At 35.0% G+C, this 21,211-nt stretch overlaps 1 protein-coding gene across 4 annotated transcripts in view; it reads right to left on the bottom strand.

The window, feature by feature from the left end:
• Window positions 1-21,211, bottom strand: part of LOC127874270 (solute carrier family 2, facilitated glucose transporter member 1-like) — a 104,738-nt gene that overhangs the window by 73,988 nt on the left and 9,539 nt on the right. For 2 of the 4 annotated variants that reach the window (XM_052418493.1, XM_052418496.1), the window contains exons 7-13: window positions 20,600-20,737; window positions 19,869-20,056; window positions 19,070-19,180; window positions 17,569-17,688; window positions 16,958-17,033; window positions 16,493-16,620; window positions 10,868-14,391 (exon numbers count right to left, since the gene is read on the bottom strand). In XM_052418493.1, coding sequence (XP_052274453.1) covers window positions 14,185-14,391; window positions 16,493-16,620; window positions 16,958-17,033; window positions 17,569-17,688; window positions 19,070-19,180; window positions 19,869-20,056; window positions 20,600-20,737 — 968 coding nt within the window. In that variant the 3' untranslated portion in view covers window positions 10,868-14,184. Of the gene's footprint in view, window positions 1-10,867; window positions 14,392-16,492; window positions 16,621-16,957; window positions 17,034-17,568; window positions 17,689-19,069; window positions 19,181-19,868; window positions 20,057-20,599; window positions 20,738-21,211 lie in introns of those variants that run through there. The other 2 variants (XM_052418494.1, XM_052418495.1) reach the window with 2 other exon arrangements.

Consider the following 21,211-nt stretch of genomic DNA (forward strand, 5'->3'; position numbering starts at 1 on the left):
CAACTGTGGTCAAGAATTCGTGTTAAAAAAGTGAAAGATTCGCCCAATATAATCAACCTTAACCTACAATGAACGGCGGATTTATGATGACAATACATATTTTACATGACGTGACTTACCAAATTACAGTACATGCAAAATTCAAAAAACTCAACAACATGTGTCGTTCATGATAGTCCAGATAACCTTGAATTGTGTCTCGCGTAAGAAACATTCCTTTTATTCAACGTTGTACCGCTCAATCTAGTTGAGTTTCGTTATAGTTAACGCAAATTCATGCACAATGTGATTTAGTTTATGCCAATGGTTAGGCCCTGTTCAAAACATTTGACCTTAACATTGTATTCTCGTCCCGTCGCGCGACATAAAAATTACACTTCACCACAAGTATTTAAAATCTATCTTTGTGGCACAAACGTATGCGTACGGAACTTAATTACTTTCTGGTTTATTGTTTTTGTTTCTGTTTTTAATGTGACCGTAATTTTGGAACTATGTGTAGTATACGTGACGCTCCGTTTCACCATGCTTATTGCTTCCATTACGATATGTTCAATTTTCTTGTTTGATGTAGTTATGAGTGTTTGTTCTTTTTATGTTAGCGATCACTTTGGTTAGTTATTTCAAATTATCAAACCTTGCCCTTGCATTGAGTAATGAATCTAAGACTGATTCTTGGTTCTTGAGAGCGACACTCTTTTATATATATATTTTAAATTAGGTCTCAAAATTGTACCTTCGACTTTGGATTTTGGTCTGTATATGTGTAATTGTTCTTGCATGCCACACATCATCCCAAAATGCTGATCACAATCGGCAGTTTGTTTAAAAATCAATGTATGCTTGAGAGAAATATGCCTTGACCGTATTGTGAGGGGCAGCGTTGCTGCATCAGACCTTTGACCTTGTGCGCGATGACCTGGGTCTTAGGCACTTGTGCGCGACATACTTCCTCATTGTATCAATGTATAAATGCAATATTGATTAAAAACCTAGAGCGGTAGTTTACTATATGATATTGTTTTGAGTTTGCGTGTTTATAAACATGAAAAATTGCAGGATATATAAAAACAAAATAAAGTACGCACTTGGTCGACAGACACCACCTCCATTGTATGGACCGTTGTCATCATAATATGCATCTCTGCATATGCAAACAGCATCACTACAAACAGCATTGGCATCAGCACACTTTGCAATCGCAGAACAAGCCTCTCCTAGGTATTTTGCTACAATAACAACAAAAGAGTCTCAGATACACTTATTTCAACATTATTTTTATCAATTTGCATCAGGATCATTGTTGTACATATAAGAACCATGCGAAATGGCTATTGCTTACTTCACTGTTCCGTAGTGGAATATATCCATATATCTTCGCAAATGCAAGCTGATATCTAGAATTGTTAGCGTATAAAATATGAATAGTTCGACAACTTGAAGTTCTACCTGGTTCTTGTTTATGTATTTATTTACAAAGGTAATATTTTAAATTCAAAAATTCGTTTAAAGAAACACGGTGAACAAATCATCTTATAATCTATATATTTCATAAGTATATGTTTCGCCTATTACCATTTACATTTTATGAATAATTAAACTGCGACAAAACTCAAGAACAATATGACAACTTTACTTAGTTGACAACCTCCACCTGCGACAGATTCCCCATTGTCATCATAATATTGAGGATTGCATTTGCACTTTCCATCACTGCAAAATGAATTGGAATCAGAACACGTGACTGTGAAAGAACAAGGGTCCCCTAAAGGTGTCGCTGAAATGAACACAATATTAAAATAATAATGCGGTGTAAATAAAAGCCATCAGTCTATACTGGTTGTAATGTTATATTGGTCACAAGACAAACTTTAGTACTTAATGCATAGCACATAACGCTGAACAAAAAAACAATTAAATTTATCAAAAATATCAAACTTTATTAAATGACGACTGTAAATTATTGATATAGATATCTAAAATAGGTCCAATGTGTCCTTTGTCTGTGTTGAGATTAACGTATTCAAACGTCGCTACAGCAGTCTAATGAAAGAATAACAACAGAGATGTGTGCAGGATGCATCTAATATTCTTTAAACTTATTTAATATTGTAATGCTGGAATGTTCGAATGTAGTTAGATATAATCCATCATACGTTTTCAAATAACATATATCAAACAATATGTAGATGACTTTTGAAATATTTAACATAAAAACATCATATTGATTTTGAATGCTGATTTCTGTATCTAGATGTTGTTCTTGTATAGGGTGAGTGATTTTATCTTTATTTCCCAGGTATGTTAAAAATCGAAAAATATTCTTGCGATACAAATTTAAACAATGTTAAGTTTTTTAATTAAAATAATACACAATTCTTAATTAATATGCAATTATCGTGCATGTGTTAAATTATTGGCGCGAACAATGTGATAACCCAGTGTTTGGGAATAATGTAAAAATCACTTTACACTGTGATTCCAAGGTTCAAAACCTTATTGGTATTGTGGTGTTGTTATTTTAACAACAAAGCATCATTCTTACTATCTCTACAGACTCCACCTATGACGTTTTCGCTATTATCATCAAAATATCGGTTGTTGCATTTGCAAGTTCCATTTTCACTGCAGAATGAATGTTCATCAGCACAATGGCAATGGTAGAACATGTCTCTCCGAGAAGTTTTTCTGATAGCATACAAAAAAACACAAACTTTTGCATCTTCCGTAAGAAGAAAATAAACACAATTGGAGTAAAAGTATGGTTTCCAGTTTATTCATGTGTATATATTTACGTTTATGACATGGATTAATTGCGTAACCTTAATAATTATAAATCGATACTTACTTCTTTGACAGACACCTCCTGAGTCCACCCCATTGTCATCATACGACATATAATTACAGTTACAATGATATGTCGTGTAGCACCTATAGCTAGAACATGTGCATACCGCATTCGCATCAGCACATCCAATATAGTCGATACAGGGGTCCCCAAGAAGTGACTCTAAATATAAAAGAACAGTGACTGGCATCAGTAAAAATGCAGCATATTAACCAGGAAGTGACAAACAAAATAAAGATGGCCAGTTTAAGTCTTGTTTTATATGCACTAATTCCACTGCCGTGAAACGAAGAAATAATGTTTAGCAGCCGTTAACAATACACGGATACATTAAAATAGTGCATTAAGCGTTATGTTTATAAATTAGAAGTACAATACCAGCATACTATTTGCATCATTTATTCGAATTCGTGTATTGTAGGAATCATGTTTGAATAAAGTTGATGGTTACCCTGTCTTGCTGCACATTTAAATCCAATTACATGAATAGGCCGTTCCAAGCGGTGACCAAATATCATAGTTGATATTTAGTATTTTCCTGTCCGCATAGCGAGGCAACAGAAGAGTTACAAATTCCTATTTTGTGTTACTTAAATGTATGCGCTATTCATATAAACAGAACTTGATGTGCCATCTATATTGTTTGTAGGTGAGTCAATCCAAAACCAGAAGAAACACATAGAATATTAATTTATACTACTTTTGGACGTTGTGTTATTTATTTTACTATTTTATACATCATTTCCTTTTTTCTATCATATAAGTTTTAAGTTGTGTGTGTATTTTCTGAGAAACAACACTAAAGTTTCAGAGCTGTAGAGGTGGCAGGTTACCACGTTTTAAGATTAAAAACGAAAAAAAAACTCGAATTTTACGGCATCCGGAAAAACTTCGCGATACCGAAAATTCGCACTTTTAAGGACCACTTCCCATTACGATATTTTACTACTTGTATATATAGTTTGCGCTATAATGCTTCTGTGTGATCATTTATTGCTCAGAAGTGTTTTTCCCAGGAGGGCAAATGGGGCATGCGGCATTACTTTCAAAAAGAGCATTTTAATGCGCAGTTCAGGCAAAAAAGGGCAAAACCGTTACGTGAATACCTGGTTTTGGGAGAAACATGTAATTGCAACAGATGCAGTTGTGGGAAAAACATTTTCATATTAGCATTTACAATAAAAGTTATTGACTTACTTAAGTTAATATTCATTAATTTGCTATGTCCATTGAAGTTCCATGTTGTTTCAGTAAACTGTACAGCACGACAGACATAATGAAGCAATATATGCATATAACTTTGCGAGTAAACTGAACGCTAACAATTGTCAAACACTCGTTTCCATGCCAAAAACATCCACAGAGTCGTTACGAATTAATATGTTGTTGGTATCTTAAACATTTTATGCATCGTTGATTATCACAGTCATTTCATTAATTCTGTCTAAATCTATGATCTCCATCGTTTATTCGATCGTGATTTGCCATTTTTGTGAGAGTCACAATTTATTTTCTGTATAAATGCCATCTTGTTAAAATGATGTAAGCGACAGGTGCGCATAGCAACGTAATTCGTATATATCTGCCTTATACACGATTCGCATTTTGTTTAATTAGTATACGTTACAGTAATTCTTTCAATAATTAGTTAAAGAGGATAAAGAAAAAACCTGTTATTGTTTTTTTTAAAATTTAATAACGCGTAGACATAAAAGTTTTGAGATTACTGAAGTATGCATGAAATGTACTATTTCCACGAGGAAAACATCGAGGTTTTCATCAAAAGTCTCCGAAGTAACTCCACGATTTTATCGTGGAGGAGTACACATTACGGACCGATTAGTGTGCTTGGTATTACAAAGCCAATGAAATTATCGATTGATATTGACACGTGGCTATTCACGCATGACTAATTCACAACCGCGCGAATCTTCGCTCCTTGAGGCCATTCTCTGATACTTGTCGGCTTAGGAGTTTGGTTAAGGGGCAATTGACCAGTCGCCAAATGCGAGATCGCTCCGCCCACTAAGTTGTGTTTTCATAAAATGCTTTATCCATTACTCCGACAGTCTTTGTTTGTCGGACCATGTGGCCGCATTAAATGAAATCTGATTGATTATTTCGTGAGTTTGATTGACAGCTGGCGACTGGTCAATTAAGATGTTATCGGTAAGGACACGTCGCGGCTTTAGCCGGAAACAGCGGGTTCTCATGAAAGGACAGGGCGGCGGCCTTTGGAAAGAGCAGCGTGGAGCTAAATGGCTTTGAACGGGGGCAGCTTGGCGCTACAAAAAAGGCATGGCGCCGCGCAACGCTATAACGGCCAGGTTAAAACTATTCTGTTTTTAATATAATTCATGTATTTCAATTTCATATTAACATTTTTTTCAAATAGCCTTTTATATGAAATTTTCCCATCGGATGTTTTGTATTCTCGTATTTTTTAGAGTTAATTATAAGCTACAAATAAACTTGATATTTATGCTGGTCAAAGTTTAAAAATAAGAACGTAATACAACATCCTCTTAATATCGCTGTATAAATTACTAATATATTTTTGTATGTCATAAATCATAATGTAAACTGCATAATAAGCTGAAATTTTCCCCCCTCCTATCTTTACTGCATTGCTCTTTTGTTCATTGTACTCCTCACTAGTTAAGTGTTTTAATCCTCTTTCGTATATTTCGTTCCCTCGACTTAGTAAGTCGTTCCGCTCGAGTTAGTATTGCGTGGGGACGAGAAAGAAAAAAGAGGGGTGCATTAAAAAAAGATTTGTGTATGTCACCTCTTTAAAAACGTATCTCACTTTTACGTTCACTGTCAAATGAACTTTAAAACGTGCAAGCAACGATTTGTAACTATTAGTCTGTTTTCATACCGCATGAATTAAAATAGAACATATTGCCCTTACAAAACATGTGATAACATATCAAAACAATAACCATTAAGCTTCAATTAAATTATATTTATCTATTTTTATATTTTAATATAAGTTTCTTTCAAGGATGGTGACTTTATAGACAAAAAATAATTTGCAGAAAAAAAATCTATGTATTTACGCTTAACAAAAAAGATGTTTCTAGTATATTGTGTATGCGTAAAGAAGAAAAGGAGGGGATTAGAACGTGAAATTCAAAAAGGTCACATCAATGCCGAGATAGATATTTTCGATTTTCGCCGTTGTATACCGTTTATGACTTGTATACATTTCTTTTCCAGCCACATGAGCAAGACAGTTCTTAGCGTGTATTTTGTATTAATATTCGCTTTATATCCCAACTTAACTCACTACTATAGTCTGTATGTTACATTTTTTATATTATTTTTTTATTGTTTACGGTCCATTTTTGTCAGAGGGTAATATAATGTGATTAAAAACCCTACCGTTTACACTATTTTCTGGAACCTGTAAAAACCTTGTTCGAAAGGATGACATAATTCTAACGGAAATGTCATTAATTGGCTATGCAATTGTTTACACTCTTTAAAACCTTACTTTTCTCACAAGAAGATCCAGTATTATAATAATGGGTGCCGTTACAGGTACAGACTTGATTAATACCACAGATGAGGTCAACACTGCCAGTACACTCAGTTGTGGAGGTACAGGAGTCGTTATATCCAGTTGCATCACATTTGGAAACCATGCACACGCACGCATAAACCTGAAAAAAAGCACTTTTATTGGTAACTGTGTCGTCTTTTGTTTAAATATTTCAAAACTGGTTTCTGTAACACATCTAGAGAAGTCTGAGTTGATCAGCAATGATTTGCTGCACATATTTTTTTATTTTATCAAAGTAAAAAACACGCCATTATATCTTAACACAGATCTACGACTCCGAAGAAAACACAATTGTTGTTTTTTAACACTTTTTAAATAACAAGTCAACATATAACACGATAAACACTTATTTACACAAAAGAACCATGTATGTAACGTTTCTTGGAGAATTATTTCAGGACAGGTTATTTTCGATTACATACATTTATAACACTAGTGCTGATACAACTTGTAATGTAAGACACGTTGCGTCATACTTACCATAAAACAAATAAGAACGTGTTCTTTCCAGATCATTTTCACACGAGGGCCCCACAATGAAGACAACACAACTCAATATCCGCAAGAATAAGCAACTATTCAGATTAACAAACTTATCTCTCAATTATTGCAACGACAAACAAGGAAGTACCTATACTATTTCGACCGCTCGATTAAACTAAGTTGATTTTGTTAATTATATTGATCGCATTGTGTCAGACGGCCACACTTCAACGAGCACGCTGAAGTAATGAATACATTTTCTCAATATATAATTCATAGCTATCAAGGCTTAACTTCCTAGTGCATTACACCAAGGCGGTTTTATTTTCTAACCCAAAGATTGTAAAGAAATGAAACAAAAATGTAAATTATTAAATACTAAATACTATTTCAATTCGTATTAGCCATCAGCTACTTTATGTTATGCTATGAAAAAACACAAGTTTTAATTAACAATCGAACAAATGTAAACAAATTAGCAGTTTTTTCTCGGATTTCGTAATATGGAATCAGCTCTGAGTACTACAACGAATACTTTCGGATTTTTATCCATTTAGTGTTTCATAATTTATTTAGGGTTATCAAAGGACTATATCTTTGAGATGGCCGTTGGTGGTTGTCCATGAACATGTTAAATATTTCGATGTCTTGGCATACACATAAGTCAGATATTCAGGTGGTTTGAAAAATGTTTTCAAAGGACCGTCCTTGGCAATCCTCTAAAGGTTTGCCAACCAAGCGGTTTCAGAGAAGACGTTGTGTAAAAAAATGTTTACGCCGTGTGTGTGAGTAGAATTTTTTACTTAAAATATTTTCGTGCTCAGGTCAACTTACGCGTGATGATATTAACATATCATTATTACTTTTCATTATGGAACTTTTGGTACCAATAAACCGCAAGTTGCTGTGATAAGCTTTCAGTACGTACCATTATAGGTTTGCAGATGATCGTGTAACTTTATAAATTATACTAGTATTTTATTTTGTTATACACCGAAACAAGTACAATATTTGTATTGAGTAACCATTAGATTCAAATTAAAGCATTAAAGCATTGATTTTCAAATATTTAATTGCAGAATTAATTTAAGAAAGCGGGGTAATGCATAGGAACGAACATAAGTTTTAGGGCAAATGTGTTGTATTACTCTTTTTAGCTTTAGCGTTAATGCAACTTTTGGGCATACTATAAATATATGACGTGACTTGCAGTTAACGCAATAGGTTTCATCTCTTGTTAAATAATTGCTGTATCTCTCTTCAGGGTATCTTTAAGTTTGAACTCTATGTAGTCATTTGGGGAAAAATATTATTTTGGTATCAGGGCGGAATCTTTTTGTTATATTTTACTTAATGTTTTAAGTTCTTTACAAAGTTCAATGCATTGCATCACGTGTTTGGTGACGTTTTAAATGTTTTGTTATCAGTTATTGTTTCTTACGTACAAAGAGATCATTGGAATTAAAACAAATAAAATTAAAAAATCATTAATGAATTACTTACAGCACATTGTGTTACAATCATATCTAAATACGTTACTTGAATGCATGTTCGAGTCTAAAAACATTGGTCATTCTTAGTATATTTGTGTTGTCTTATAAATTCTAGTGAAGTTGTTACTGTCAAAGCCACCTATCTTCTCCTGTGGTCTTGTCTGGGACATGAGCCGCCAACCAGCTTCCTCTAAGCCTGTCGATTTTGGGCGACTGTCTCCAACTGCATTCACGTCTTGCCCATCTGCTTGGCGTTTGTATTTCATTCATTTCAGCAGGATAAAACTAAAACAGTTCATGTGATGTACAACAACGTGATTGCTCGGTAGTTGGAGCTCGAACTGAAGTCGCCAACCTTGGGGAGCTTGATTGTGAATCCCTCTTTTCACTCTGTTGAATTTTGATCTTCATCTCATATCTTGCTGAAGAGCGGGTATAGTATCTCCACACTGGTCTCGACGTCAGTCTTAAGCGCTTCTGCTGGTACGCTGTCCGATCCTGCAGATTTGCGTTCGTCTATTCATTCTATTGCTTTAAGCTGGGGATATTCTTGCTAGGTTGGCAGGAGCTGGCCGGTCGAGTACCTCATGTAAAAGAAGTGTCCAACTCTTCTTTTGCCCTTCGTCATCTGCAATAACTCCTCCCATGTTGTCCCTTACTAGCCTCTCTAGCATGGCAAACTTTCCTGCTAATCTCCTTGTAATGGAGTAATGGTAATTAGTTCTACTATGATATATGCTACCTCTCCGTCTCTGTTGCAGGCGTCTCAAGGTCATTCCGCTGGTCTGCTCTTATACTTCGCTTGACGCTCCTATTTTCTTTTGTGTACTCTTCTTGTTCTTGCAGTGTTGCGGCCAGTGTTCTGCTGATGTTGAAACGTGCTGTCTTTGCTCTTCTATCTTCAATGTTCTGGTGTGAATCTGCTGATATCAAATCCTTATGGATGTACGAATTTGAGCAAAGTACTTATTGGCATCTCGCCTAACCCTTGCTTCCCCATAATCTCCTCGTATCATCAGTTGTCACTGTCGATATTTACGTTGAATTAGAATGATTATATTTGGTCGGTTTTGTATGAACACTAACAGTTTGTTGTAAACGTTGTCCTTCTCGTCTGTTCTCTTCGCTGTCGTTCGTCGAGCGTAGCACTGGATTTTGTCTACGTTGATCCTCTTCGTATGTGTATGGGAAGTGGTTGTCGTGATCCGTGGTGCGTGCGCCTCTCACCTCTCATCCGATGATTGCCCTCTGTGCCGACTTTAAAAGCATCAGAGTTTCTCCTGATTGTGTGCTGCATTAGCCCGCTCATGCCCTGATAACAACAGTATCTCACCGGAAATCAGTCGCTTCTGTCCAGAGCCAGTTCACCTTGATTGACTAACACTGAGGGTGAAATTCCTAATTTCTGCGACCACTTGTGCTGTCTTCTCTGTCTCGTTCATTGTTCGGATATTCCACGAAGCGATGATGGTTGTGGTCCAGGTGGACATGCTGGTCTTCGGTATTAAGGCTTCTAGTTGATGCTGGCTTTAACCGTCCGGCGTCATACGTTTAAGCCACTAGATCTACTTACCCATAATTTATCACGTTTAACATGCATAAATAAGTCGGTGTTCTTCCATGGGACGATTATGATTTTGACCTTGAGATTCTTAATATCAAATAAACAGACTTCGTTAATACTTCGGGCTTGTGTATTCAATATCTGAAACGGCGATAATACGTAACAAAACTCCGATTCGTACTTTTTATATATTTTTAACAAAACGTAGTTGAACCGACCTACGAACCCTTACTGTTTTTGGCGATGTAAATGGAAACCAATAACATTTCCTTTTTGGCCTCAACGACGAAAAGATATTAGAATGGAGCCAAACCTTGCATTTACGTACGATCTTCGTTATGACTTTTTTACTATTTGTTTAACGGCATTTCAACTAAAGCATTTAAATACAAGTTGACCATGTGCCCTAGTGCTCCTGTCATAGAACCGAAGGAATTAAACTATTCTGAGAAAGTGGAGTTCAGAAGAATAACTTTTGTTATGAAACATAAATTTTGATTGCTAAGCAAATTCTTGTGATAAAGTTTTGCCAATTAAAAATGTTTTCAACATATAAAGTATATGTTTATAGTCATCGCTTGTCGTCTCTTTAGCAAAAACATTATCCTGTCAATAATTCATACATCATAGAGTTCAAAGAAAGTTTCAAATTACAGCTCCTAATATACAATGTTCAATGGTTGAAAGGTAAATAACGTTTCAAGTTTAACCGGTCGTGTTGTTGTACTATGTGTATCACTAAGTGATTTTCAGAAAAATGTAAATATAAATGAGGTAATGGAAATACTAAATTTGAATTATTCAATAAACTTAGAAACACACAAAGCTCACAATATAATATTACCTCTACAGTTTGTTTGTTTTTTCTGTGTTTCTGAAGTAATTTATTGTATGATATCAACAAAAACACGTTATATATTTTTCTTGTATTTTATTTTTTGAAAACAATACTACAAGGTTACACACGTGAAAAGACTTCCACATTTGCAGATGATTGATTAACACACACGAATGCTATATTACACATCATGTATTCTAGCGCCCATACATACATAGGTAGAGTAATCGTGTTTAACAACGTTCGGAACCTTAAAGTAACCGTACAATTATACAGTACACTAAGCGTTGACCTAAAAAATAAGTTTAATTTAGAAATGTCAAATAATTTGAAACATCTGTATCCCAATTGTTCATTTATAACTTTAGTTTTGTCCTCAGCCAAAAATTATGCCGTAACTTATATTTGTCGTACGGTCTATGATAAGAATAAGAAACATTTCATTACTTGGCTTTAACAAAAAGTAAAAAGACTTGCCATTCTTGTTTTACTGTTAAGTGTCCATTTATGAACTTGAGCTGCGATTCGATATGTTCCTAAAGGTGAATTACACAATACGATACACATATACATTTAAACATATTTTGAACATTTTTAGGGATAACAAAATATAATGGAAAAGAATAACTACAATGTATATAAGACATTGTCTGGCGTTCTAATCCTATTCAAACATGTTCATTGTATAAATGTTACATGTTATTCTATGTAAAAATATGTGTTTGGTTTGAAATTAATATGTTTAAACTAGACAAATGGAAAAAGGGTAAACACAATTAATTCATAAAATCATAATAACATCTTCTACATTATAATACTTAATCTTGTGTTATTTTTCAAAATACTGGAAACATATCTATGTGTTCAAATGCAGGTTTATACGAAATAAAATTTACATATACACTTTTATTCTTATGTTTATTTTTCTAACATTTAACCAAGTTATTACACAAATACGCACATGAAATATGAATTAATAATAAAACAAATTAACTTATTTGTAAAAGTCTGAGCAACATATTATAGCTGCCTGGACATTGACTAAAAAGTTACAATAAAACAGTAAAACAGTAAGAAAACATAATTATTTAATAAGAAAGTAACAACGATATATTAAAACTATGTATTGTAAAATAATTGTGTAAAATGTAAAATTTCAGACCTAAAACATCGTGCTCTTTGAGGAAACAATTGACAAACAGAAGTACAAGTAAAACCAGAATAAGCATAACTAAACTTATAAAGACGTTACAATATATTTGTTTCATGTTATTGTGCAAAACAAATAACGATCATGTTATTTGCAAAGACTTCTCTTTAACCCATTTATGCCTAGTGTCTAGAAAAAAGGCCTTGGCAAACAGCGAAGACCCAGATGAGACGCCGCATGATGCGGCGTCTCATAAGGGTCTGCGCTGTTTGCTTAAAGGAATTTCTGTAAGAAATATTCTAAATATAGAAATAAATATACTAGACATCTCTAATTTTGGAAATAAATTGGTCCAATAAAGAACGATGGGAGAGTCCACTTGGCATAAATTGGTTAATATGTGGTTATCAAACAATCGGTAATCTTGGAAGATTGTTACACTGGTTGAACATTAAAAAAACGTTACATCTTGAAACAAGGTTTTAAATGACTGTGCTGTAATCACAAAATATTTCTTACTTACAATTCATGTAACTAATCCGGTAAAAAATTATAACGTTTGACACTTTCGTAAACTTGTCTAGCAATCTCAATAATAGTCATGCGCTTAATGTTACTCATAAATGAGGTCAGTGTATAGCACCTTGGTCAAACAAATAAAATGCATTCGCTCAATGTGCTAACGCAATAAATAAACTAATGAAAATGAGTGTGTAATGCTATTCTACTTGTTATATGATTCAAAATCCCATTTTGAGATTCGCACATTCTTGAGAACACCGGTTATAAGGTACACAAAGCTTAAAACCCACAATTTAGACAGAAACAAGAGATGTGTTTGTCAGAAACACAATGCCCCCTATTGCGCCGCTTTGAAGCCATATATATGACCTTTGACCTTAAAGGATGACCTTGACCTTTCACCACTCAAAATGTGCAGCTCCATGAGATACACATGCATGCCAAATATCAAGTTGCTATCTTCAATAATGCAAAAACTATTGCAAAACTTTAACCAAGGTTAAAGTTTTGGGACACACACAATGAATGACAGACAGACAGACAGACAGACAGGCCAAAATCAATATGCCCCCGATCTTTCGATCTGGGGGCATAAAAATATTTAATTTCACAGAAAGCCGCACAGTACAAAAAACATAAATCACTAACTGACACACTTACAAATGAAATGATGAATCCCATTTTAAGATTCATATCTCGTAATCTACAAGGAAATATGTTAATTTCAAAATCAAGAGATTCGATTCCGTTTTTTTTGAAAAAAATATACGAGATTCAACCCAGACTGTGTGCATGATTAACATACATTCACGTTTTGCTTATTAACAGATCTTGATTAATATATGACATAAGACTAATTAAACCCCAGCATTATTATCGGGAGAAAAAATCTTGCTGGCATCATTTGCCTTTTATTTGTTATTTTCTGTGTTATTTTCTGTGTTTTCTGTTATTTTAACCATAGAGTTTGATTGTAGAGATGAAATATTATTTAGAATTTGATGGAATAATAATTAACACAAATGAATAACGACATTTAAGTTACTACATCTATAGTTTCACATAACCCTTAATAATTATAACAATATCCGACAACATTTTAACATTCCGAGAAAAGCAACACTTAATTATCCCCCCTCTCACGAACCACTTGCCCACTAACCTAAGCAACCCTGCAACACTAAATCATACCGTTTGATATCATTTGATTTTCAAATAGTATTGCATTCAGGACGATCTGTTAGCTTTCCGATTTGAAACGCTATTCACCTCTGTACACTTTTCATTCGTTCGAGGAGCGATAGCTGGAGAAGCAAGAGAGTCATTATGACATCTACCCATGAGCCCTTCATAATACACTTCTATTGCCTACTCGCTCAGATTCAAATACCGCTCGGTTCAGACAAAGTTCCATAGCGTACCTGCATACTATAAGGACCCAACTTGGCATGTATTTAATGGCCTAACATACGCTGGTGAACTTGGTTATATTCTGCACATAATTATGACAATATCATGCTATTACTTTTATAGAGCTGTACTTTGTTTAAGTCAAGTAACACAATGGGAAATAAAGTTATAATAAATCTATTAGAATGGTGTTACGTAATCCAACCGATTAATTACATAATACAATCACCCATATTAAAAATAAATCTTATTAGAAGGAAATATTTGATCGACCGTCTAAAAGTTTACACCCTAGTTTATAGCTAACGTTAAACCCGTTGCCCGCCTCCCATTGGCTGCAACTCCTCGCCATCTTGTCCGTGTCTGGCTCCCCGCCTGGCTCGCCCGAAGGCGATTGAGGCCGCGATCTCGTCGAACGTTCTGTTCTTGGTTTCTGGCACGAAGATGACGATGAAGATGATGGCAGCCACGAGGATAACGATGAAGATGAGATACGTGTAGGACTCGATCGCTTTCTGGAATTATTGTGTTTGAAATTACAAGTTAATTTGACTGTTTTTATTTTTAAACCGGGAAGTAATTGATTCCGATAGAACTGTGTCATTTTCCAGACATAAGACAATTACACAATATTGTAAACCAGTGCTCTAAATAATCAATATATGTGATGAAAATATTGTATCGGTTAGTTCAAGCACTATCTTGAAGAATATGTGTTTTCATCATGCAAAATTTATGAAATTGACAAAGTGCTCAAAAAGATGTTGACCAAAAATTAAAATTAACTGTATTTAAATTAAAATGCCATTATGAAACAGTTATAGGTGTAGATTTTAGGTATTATTATACAAACTAGAGCTTTGTCACAGACGTGACGTATACCCCCACGTGCCGCATTGACACAGACTATTTTGCATGCTGTCTTTACAAAACAAGACAATCCAATTTATGGCGATTTTTAAGAATTATAATGTCATTATCATTTATGGCCATTTCGACCTTTGAACTCTTGAATTCTTTCGCATGACATGCCGTCCAAAGTTATGGCCATTTTTTTACTTTTTAACTCCGAGTGTGACCTAGACCTTGGAGTTATCGACATAATTCTTTCGTATGACACATCGTCCAATGTACCAAGTATTTTTAAAAATCTCACAATAAATGACATAGTTATGGCCAGGACAAGATCATTTATTGCCATTTTTGACCTTTGAACTCACAGTGTGACCTTGACGTTGCAGATATCGACGTAATTCTTTAGCGCGACACACCGTCCAATAACGGTGAACAAATGTACCAAATGATTTTAAAATCCCACAATGAATTACATAGTAATGGCAAGGACAAGCTCATTTATGGCCATTTTTGACCTTTGAACTCAAAGTGTGACCTTGGAGATATCGACATAATTCTTTCACGCGACACACCGTCCCATGATGGTGAACAAATATGTCAAATGATTTTAAAATCTCACAATGAATGGCCTAGTTATGGCCCGGACAAGCTCATTTATTGCCATTTTGACCTTTAAACTCAAAGTGTGACCTTGACCTTGGAGATATCGACCTAATTCTTTCGCGCGACACACCGTCCAATGATGGTGAACAATTGTGCCATATGATTTTAAAAATTCACAATGAACGACATAGTCATTGCCCAGACAAGCTAATTTATGGCCATTTTTAATCTTTGAACTCAAAGTGTGACCTTGACCTTCGAGATATTGACGTTATTCTTTCGCGTGACACACCGTCCCATGATGGTGAACAAATTTGCCACATGATTTCAAAATCTCATAATAAATGATAAAGTTATGGCCCGGACAAGCATTTGACCCTTGAACTCCAAGTGTGACCTTGACCTTGGAGATATCGACGTACTTTTTTCACGCGACACACCGTCCCATGATGGTAAACAAATGTTCCAAGTTATTTTAAAATCTAACGATAAATGACATAGTTATGGTCTGGACAAACTTTCGGTTTAAAACACACTAAGTGACCCCGTGACCTAGTTTTTTGGCCCGGCATGACCCATATTTAAACTTGACGTATACATCATCCAGATACAACTTGTGACCAAGTTTGGAGAAGATCGGATGAAATTTCGGGACAGAACGACAGACCGACACACCGACGGACCGACAAAGTGACTCCTATATAGCCCCCATTACCAATGGTAATGGGGATATAATAATAACATAGTAATATATGGTAGGAGAAATTGTGATGTAAGAGAAATGTAATGATGACGATTCATTCACCATTACATTAAAGAAACGGAAGATCAACGTGTGGATCCAGTTTAAACGCAATTATTTAGAAACAAATATAATGACGCACATACCCGAATAAAATGGGAGGTTTACACGTGGATGAAATTGCAGATCCAGTTTAACGCAAATATTTATAATGAACTATATGACCCCACAGTTACCTGAATGAAACGGAAGGTAACCTTGTGGATGAAGTTGCCGATCCAGTTTAACATTTTTTTTTATAATGAACCGTATGACCAGGCGATTGGTTGAATGAAGCAGACGGTCACCATGACGATGAAGTGAATGCAATATGTTATCACGAACTATATATTATTAAAGGGATAATTGACAATTACTTGAATGAAACGGAAGGTCAACATGAGGATGAAGTTACAGATCCAGTTGAAGGCGAGGGCGAGACTCATGGCGGCGGCGCGGGGCTCTTGACGGAAGATTTCACCGCAGACGATGAACGGTATGGGGCCTGTTGAAGCACAAAAAATAAAATTATGAAACAAATATATCACGTCATAAGCCGTGCATTGTCGAAATAACCCAAAGAGAAATTTATTATGCTTTATTTCAGCATCAGCCGGGGTTAATATTCACGCATCATTTTTTTTTACAATAACATTAGTTAAATTTACAACATCATATTGCGTCAAATTTTTGAAAATTATTAATGTTTTTAATTTCTCATAATTATATCACATTTTGTTTTTCTCTTACAGGGCGAATTTGGCATAAATGTTCACATCTCAGTCTGTTCAAAAGCTTCAAACTTTGTTTTACAAATATGCTCGTTTAGAACTACGACGTACCTAATCCAACTGCAAATCCGATGATGTAGGACATCATGACGAAAATACAAACGATTCCAAGAGTGGTCTGAGAGGACTGGAAACAGAAAAGTAGCCAATGAGAAAACAGTTTACTAGTCTTGCATTGTACAAACTGGTCTAAATGGATGTGCGTAAAGTGTCGAACCAAATTACCCTTTTACACCGGCTAATTAGATACGAGATGTTCCGCCTTCACTAGATTTTCGTTTAGAATAGACTTCATATAAATAAAAAACGTGAAAAAGAAAATGTCGTCACTGCCTAGACTGTGAGACGACACTTTACCCACACGCATTAAATTATGTTGTCCCAGAACGCGACTCAATACACCTTCATCACTTGATTAATTCAAAAGTATATTAGACGTTGTGTTTCACGATCAAATATTATAGTAATATCAAATACAAAATGATGATCCTAGAAGATGAACTAAATGATCGCATGAAGTATATGCAAAATGCAATTGGGTAATAAACCGCTCTAAACAGAATTCCCTTGTAATGTGCATGCCACCAATTTGCAGCTTTAAAAATAAGAATCCATGTGAATCATTAGATTGCCTTCCACGGTGTTCATACTACGTGACGTACCTGATAGTTTCCGGACTGAAGCAGAGACAGGCAGACGGTCAGGACGATAAAGGAGACGACCATACCACACATAGGCCAGATCAGAAGCGGTCTTCTACCCAGCTTCTCCATCAGCGGCACCTGTAAACAAGCGCAATCCGGTTTGAACCATTTACCGTTCAGATACGCTTTTTGTCTACTGCATAGTTCCTTATAACAATCAGCAATTAATAAATACCTTTCTTAAAACATTTAACTTTAAAAGGCTTCATTTCCAACACAGATACCGGTGAGCAGCAAACATCATAAAGCTCACAGTGTCTTCTGGTAATATGCTTGTCGAACATAGGTTCGAGCTCAGTTGAGGGGTACTTTTCTTCTTTTTTCTATCTTTAGTTTTATTCTTGTTTTTTTTTACTGTAGCTTTTTAGATCAAATGTTTACATTTATCAATATAAAGAATGTAATGACAAACTTCAATACGTGCCAAAATCTGTGGAAAGGTCCCTTTAAAGCCACCGAAGTATTCAGTCATAAGTACATAAAATTGATCAGTATGACAACAGTTTTCGCGTTATAATAATTAAAAGACTGAGAAATCGACAGGAAATGGTTGTGTGGATAAATTTTTACTTAGAAAACGAATATGGCAGTTTTCATGTAATAATATCGTAATATTTATAACAGGATATTAAACATCAATTGTGGATCACAAAGTCTTATATTTAGTACCAACGTAGGTTTGTGTTTTAACATAAAAAGGCTATGTTTGATTATGTACTCAATTTCGGCTCATTTTGTGAATTAGCTTGTATCAGAACATTTTGACGAATTGCTGAAAATTGAAACTGACAATTTTTGTTTAGGACTTTGAAATTATATTATTTAAAAAACGTTGAATAAAAATCCAATAACATCACATAGTTATTTATACAGAATTTAATGGATTTAATTGAATAAAATGCTTTGTTCTGAATGCTTTTATTAAGTCGTCGTTCGGAGGTATTGTGTTGTGGTTACGATGTTTGTTTGTCGTATTTTGACCTTGCAGTCAAGGATAACCCATGAAAGTGCAAGCACTTATTTCCAATGGGTTCCTTTGGTTTTGCTGAAGAGACAGCAAGCAGAAGAGACAGTATTGAGATACAAGATATCCGGGTGCGATTCCCTAGCTCTTTGCGAATAGAACCCTTGGTTCTTTTACGTGCTCAGTGTATGGCACCAATACACGCGAGAATTACCTGGGTTTCATACTAAGATGCGTCATTCAGTCATTAGTACGAGTTATTTCACATCACAACGCACTTTTAAAATATGTTAATTTAAAAAGTTTGGATATTGTACTTAACAATACAAGTTACTATTTTTATGGCATCAACAAAAAAATGAAGTAGAATATTAGCTTGGGCGAGGCAAGCACCGCTGTGTTAACGTTTATTCAGCTCTTCGGATAAATTCAAGTGCGAAAGGACAGTAACTAAATACTCTCTAATTACGAGTACTACATAGAAGGGTGTCTTACGCAGATGATAGTTGCAATGACGTTGATGGCACCCTGGCCCACGATCACGTAGGGAATGATGTTCTCTGCAATCGTAGCCTGCTTGAAGATGAACGTCGAGTAGGACATGGCCTGAAACATAATGAGGGAACAGCGTGTTTAACCTTTGATCAATCACATAAGAGCTTTGGCGCGTGTGTAGTCCCTTAAAAATTAAATTAATGTTAAGACTATTCTTACCAGATTCAAGTTTTAAATCCTTTCTATCACTAAGACACTAATGAGTAGAAAACCATATAAAAAATTTGTTTGGGTTTCATGCTGGTTGCATTCATTTTCACTTTGCTTCAGAGAGGGACTATAGGCTTTCTTGAACATGTAAATTCAGTACATGAAATAAAAACGCACTGCTCTCCCCTGCCACACAAAATAGAGTAAACTGTACTTATGTTTTTTAAATAAATATGTGCTATAATTCAACAGTCAATACAGTTAACACTTTAAACATATCCTGCACAACAACTTTGGAGAGTTTCATGGAACTTTTGCCCACGTGCTTTATCTCAATAACAGACCGAAAACTTTCCTCTCAAAAAGGATGGGGATAAAAATGTACCGTTTTATAAGATTTATTTTCATAATACAAAAAGTATTGCGTTTGATCATTTGATATGAAAGGACCTGTAATTTTATTGTCAACAAATTCAAAAAACGACTGAATGCTAAAATAAATAAACCAGTTGCACATTGTTCCATACGAAGGATCAAAATAAATCGTGTGTGTGAATCCAAAACAAAAACCAAATACATCGAGACTTACAGCGTTGATTCCCGACCACTGCTGGGCCACCTGCAAGGTACAAGCGATGATGATAGGCATTTTCAGGTCCGGAGTCGTCAACAGTTTTTTCAGAGTGAACTGTTCTAGTGTGTTGGCTTTCCTAGCCTCGATTCTCATCTCTTCCATCTCGTTCTCTACGTTAAATGTTCCACGAAGTTTCACCAGAGCTAGAAAAGTAAGTGTTTCATAGATTAAGATTTATCAATAACATGTATGAAAACTTCAACTCTTGCCCAGGAAATTGTGTTATGGAAACGCAGAATGCAATACTTTCAGACAGGCGATTTGTAAGGGCTTACAATTGCGTCCTTGAAAGTTATAAAATTATAAATGTATGTACAAAGTCTACTTTACTTAACTCTTGGCGATGTTTGTTATGGAAAAGCAGAATACAAACTTTTACGATAGAAGCTAACTAAGTGCAGCAAAGATTTAATAAATATATTGAATACTAAGTCCAAAAAAGTAACATAATTATGCAAATATTACTGAATATTGCAAATATGCAAACCTAAACCTTACAAAAGTTGATTTCAACTATACAAACATTACTGAAGTTCATATAAAGGTACTTCTCGGTATGGCATGTTCAATTAACATTTATTACATTAATACCTTAGTCGTGTAATTACCACATCCTATTTAAAAGTATCATTTAACTAGACCGCGTCGTCATGTCGCATTATTATAGGCATACATAAAATCCTTACCCTTTTTAGCTCCATCCTCATCTGCTTTCTTGATCAGCAGGAATCTTGGACTCTCAGGGCATAGAGGAAAGGCCACCAGACAAACCAGGGCCGGAACAGCATTGAAGGCAAAGAGCCACGGCCAACTTTCCCATTTAGCTGATAGAGATAGCAATAGAAACGCATTGTAATCATCCGTGTCTAGTTCTTATACATTTCTGTTAACTGATTGAAGCATTGTTTTAGGAATCCTTTACAGTAGAAGAATCATTCAAGATCCAAAACAGGAATATTCCATTAAAATGACATTTTTTTGAAAGGACATTTCAAACAATGCTGGTCGTATTTGGTTGCTGCCTCTGTTTTAAAGCTTCATTTCAGATATAAATAAACTTTTCATAAAAATAAGTAAATATGACATGGATAACGATCAATAATCAAGAGGTACACATGATACTGTTTAAAAACTATATACTAGAGTAGCTCATTCAAGAGCAGAGAAGTTTTTTTAAGACAAAAACATATACGGTGCATCGTGAACTACATACACGCAATAAGGTAATAATAAACGCGAATGCGCCAGAAGAAACGCAAAAGACAAAGACATTGTGAAAGTAAAAACATGCAATTAAG

This window comes from Dreissena polymorpha, chromosome 3 (genome assembly GCF_020536995.1).
Source record: "Dreissena polymorpha isolate Duluth1 chromosome 3, UMN_Dpol_1.0, whole genome shotgun sequence".
NCBI lineage: Eukaryota > Metazoa > Mollusca > Bivalvia > Myida > Dreissenidae > Dreissena > Dreissena polymorpha.